Below are 3676 nucleotides of genomic sequence, written 5' to 3'. Positions count from 1 at the left end.
CCCTTTCCCCGTGATCCCCCCCCACCCCCCCGACGGCCCTCGGGCAGCTGCGCTCCGCCGTCCCTCCGCAGGTATCTCGCTCATCATGTGGAACGCGCTCTACACGGCCGAGAAAGTCATCATCCGCTGGACGCTGCTGACAGAGGCGTGCTACTTCGCCGTGCAGTTCCTGGGTGAGTGGGAGGAGGGGGCCGAGGATGGGGGTGCACCCCACCTGCGTCCCCCCACCGCAGGGGGGAGGAGGAGGGAGAAGCGGAGGAGGGCAGGACAACCAGAGTGAGCAGTGGGGACCAAATGCAAAACTGGAGCAGTGGCTTTGGGTCTGATGGAGTAAACTCCAGGCTGAAGGAATTGTGGGGTGAGGCCCTGGGAGTCATAGTGGACTCTGGTGATGGGAAGATGCTGTCCCTGACGCCCACAGGTCCCCAGCTGTCCCCATGCTGTGTCTGGCTGGTGCTGGAGATGGCTATTTTGCTCTGCAGGACTGACAAAGATAACCTGGCCCCGGGAGCATCTTCCCTGCCAACTGCTCTCCTTTTTCCTTCCTCATGGAGTAGCCTCTGCCTTGGGCTCCTCAGCAAAGGATGCACAGGTGCTGGGGAAACAACTTTCTCTGGCAATTCATTTGTTTTCCTGCCTAAAAACATCCTGGCCTTCATAGCCAGCGCAGGTCAGCTCCTGGAGTGGGCTGCCTAGATGCTGGGGCTAATGAGAAAAGACCGTAGCAACCTACATTAAAAAGGGGGATGTTCAGTCTTACCAAAACTGAGAATAACAGTTCAGCTTGTTTCTAGGGAGCTTGTCTATATTTAACAATGAAGGGGGTTTTGGTATGTGTGTATTGGTAGCTCACTAACAGTGTTATAAGGTAGTCGGTAGCCAAAAAAAGAGAGCTGCTCAGAAAAGAGGTAGCCTGTGTGGACTATGCGTATTTTGTAGATGCTTCTACAGTTGAAAAATGTTTATCGGCACTGAAGCGGTCAAGCCACAAAGCAAACTCGGGAACATGCCGCTTCCACAATTAACACCTGAGCACGACGGAAACTCGCATCTGCTCAAGTGACCGTTTCCGACTGTGGCTGCCTGAACGTGGGGCTGCCTTTAAAGCAGGGTTGCTATAAAAGTGAGAGCTCTGGGGACCGTGAGTCCGTGGCTAACTTCAAGGCTGTGAAATCAAGCCAGTGAAGAGCCTTGGCGATGGGTTCACTGTGCCTGTGCTGAAAGCTTCTGCGTTAGAGGGCAGTAGAAAACAGCTTTGTGCTACTTGTCTCCATTTGTTTTTTTTTCATCACCAACCTCTGCCTTGTCTCCCTCCTCCTCCAGTTACCACTGTCTCCCTGGTCGAGAGTAGCCGGATAGCCACAGGTGCCGTGCTCCTTCTGGTCAGCCGAATCTTCTTCATCCTCATCAGCATTTATTATTATTACCAAGTTGGACGCCGTCCCAAGAAAGTCTAAATCCTGGGCTTTTTGTCATGGGAAGGGTGGGAGGGGGGGAGTTTGTGTCTGTAATTTTGCATTTTAATTATAACTTTTTTTTTTTTTGGTTAGTCCCTTTTTGTTCTAAAGTGGTTTCCTTCTTTTCCACTTACCGGCATGAATCAGTGTGTAACCCGGTGTTGGTGGCATTGCCAGGTAAAATGGAGGGGGGTGGGGGCAGTGTCAGGCGGGCCTCCCCCCTGCCCTCCCCAGGAGGAGGCGAGGAGCAGGGGGAGGAAGGCTCAGGGAGGTGCGGGCCTGGCAGGCTCAGGGAAAAGAGCCGGTTTCCCAGGGGAAACTGGCTGACGGGATCACAGGCTCTGAACCTGCTGGAACAAAGCACAAAATAAGACCAGCACATTGAAACCAAATCCCTGAGGAGACAAGGCGGCAAGGCAACTGCCGAGGGACTCCGCTACTCCCCTTGGTGAGTCTTGCACCTGACTGGTGGCGTGTGTCCTCGTGTGCATCCCATTCCCTTTTTAGCAAGTACTGACTGTCCATGGAGCTGGGAGCTGGACGGGGCTAGGTCAAGTTCAGAGCTTTGCAAACAGCTCTTCTTTCCTTGCTGCCAGAGGTGCCACCCCCTTCGTAGTTTTGCATCACCAGGAGATAGAGCAAATGAAGAGGGAGGCCCGTGGCTTGTTCCCTTTGCAGGGACAGTGCTGGGAACAGCAGAGCAGCTGGAACTACAATATTTGAGAAGTGAAGGAAGCTATTGGAAATAGCCCGTTGAGCACAAAGACATCCCCTTGCTTGGGATGTTTCATGACGTTTTTTTCCCCTTCGCCCCAGAACACTTCCTACAGTTGCAGCTTTACTGATGGTGGTAGCAGTAGAAGTGGTGGGTGTGAGGTAGCGTCTGATGCTTTCGTTAAGCAGGAGTGCCATTGTTAGCACTAGTAAAAGCAGAGCGAGCATCAGTACAGCAACTTGGGTCAGTGAGCAGCCCCTAGAGACGAGCCCCAGCTGTGGGAGGTGGTGTTCAAGCTCTGCTAATGTGCAGGCATCACAGCTCTTAGGACTTTGAGAAGACAGGACCAAAGTTTGTAGCATTAAGATACGTAACGGGAATGAAGAACAGCAAGAAGCAGGACGTATGAAGGCACCATTGCCTTTTCTAGCTCAGTCAAGGATGGACTAAATGTGCTTTAGTACTCACTGGCCAGTTTCTCCAACACCTACTGGGCTTAACAGCGTTGGCTGCCCTACTTCCTAGCGCTTTTCTTGTGGATTATCCCTGTCCACATCTGGAGGCGGCATTTTCTGCTCTCCATGGAACTAAAGCCAGAAGGTCTGTGTACAGGATATGGACTTCTTACTCATGCGCTACTGTTGACTGGATCAAAGTGTGACCTGGAATAGAGCTGACATCCCAAAATCCCAGTGAAAGATGCCTACGCAAACAGAAGAGCTTGTGTGAACAACAGCCCTCGAGCCACTGGTGAGCCTGGGATCTACGGCTATTGCTGTTTAATATCTTAGTAGAGTTAGAAGAAGGTAGTGGGTAGTTACTGTATGTTGTGTTAGTGCTTTTGGCATTTAGAAGCAGCTGCGTAAACTTGGGACACTGTGTGCATTGTACCTACTGGCCATGCAAAATGTCTGTCAGGTAAGAATATTGGAAATAGTTGAACCAGGAAACATCACAACTAATTTATTTCCTAAGAAGTAAATCAAATGGAGAGGCAACATCCAACAGCAGGCTAAATTCTGGAGCCTCCCAACAACACATGCCTGCCAAGCTGCTTTCAACATGTCCAAATTATGATACTGAGCAACTAAAACTTGTATTTAAGAGGAGCCTTCCTGTTCAGGTGGAAGAGTCAGGCTGTAAGCGGGAAAGCTTTTCCCTGTGAGGCAGGAAATGGTCGAGTGCAGCCTGGAGAGTGTCACGAATTAGACGGAGTGGTGCTACGCGTGGGAGCTGGAGCGTGGCACGCTCCGGCTGCTGCTGTCACCCTGCACACCACCTGCACGGGCAGCTGCAATGGCTTCAGTGCAGCACTTTGGCTGTAGTTGTTGGTATAGGTATGTGAAGCTTGATTCTTTGTGTTTTGGGGGGTCACATGAATGTATACACAGATTGATTTTTGGTTTTGGGGCGGGGGGGTGGGGTGGGAAATTGTGTTTCTAGGAAAGACAAGTAAAACTGACCACAGCAAAAGCAATCTTGCAGAAGAAGGAAATGGAGGGTC

At 51.3% G+C, this 3676-nt stretch overlaps 1 protein-coding gene across 1 annotated transcript in view; it reads left to right on the top strand.

Annotated features, from left to right (window-relative positions):
* The window catches only part of TP53I11 (tumor protein p53 inducible protein 11), a 4822-nt gene extending 3278 nt beyond the window's left edge, over positions 1-1544 (top strand). The window contains exons 5-6 of the mRNA XM_009895627.1: positions 72-173; positions 1324-1544. Of these exons, the coding sequence (XP_009893929.1) occupies positions 72-173; positions 1324-1457 (236 nt within the window). The 3' untranslated portion in view covers positions 1458-1544. The remainder of the gene's footprint in view (positions 1-71; positions 174-1323) is intronic.
* Positions 1545-3676: the final 2132 nt, after the last annotated feature.

Source organism: Charadrius vociferus, unplaced genomic scaffold, assembly GCF_000708025.1.
Source record: "Charadrius vociferus isolate BGI_N301 unplaced genomic scaffold, ASM70802v2 scaffold111, whole genome shotgun sequence".
In the NCBI taxonomy this organism is placed as follows: Eukaryota; Metazoa; Chordata; class Aves; order Charadriiformes; family Charadriidae; genus Charadrius; species Charadrius vociferus.
The sequence above is the reverse complement of the archived record's forward strand: the minus strand, read 5'-3'. Positions and strand labels throughout refer to the sequence as shown.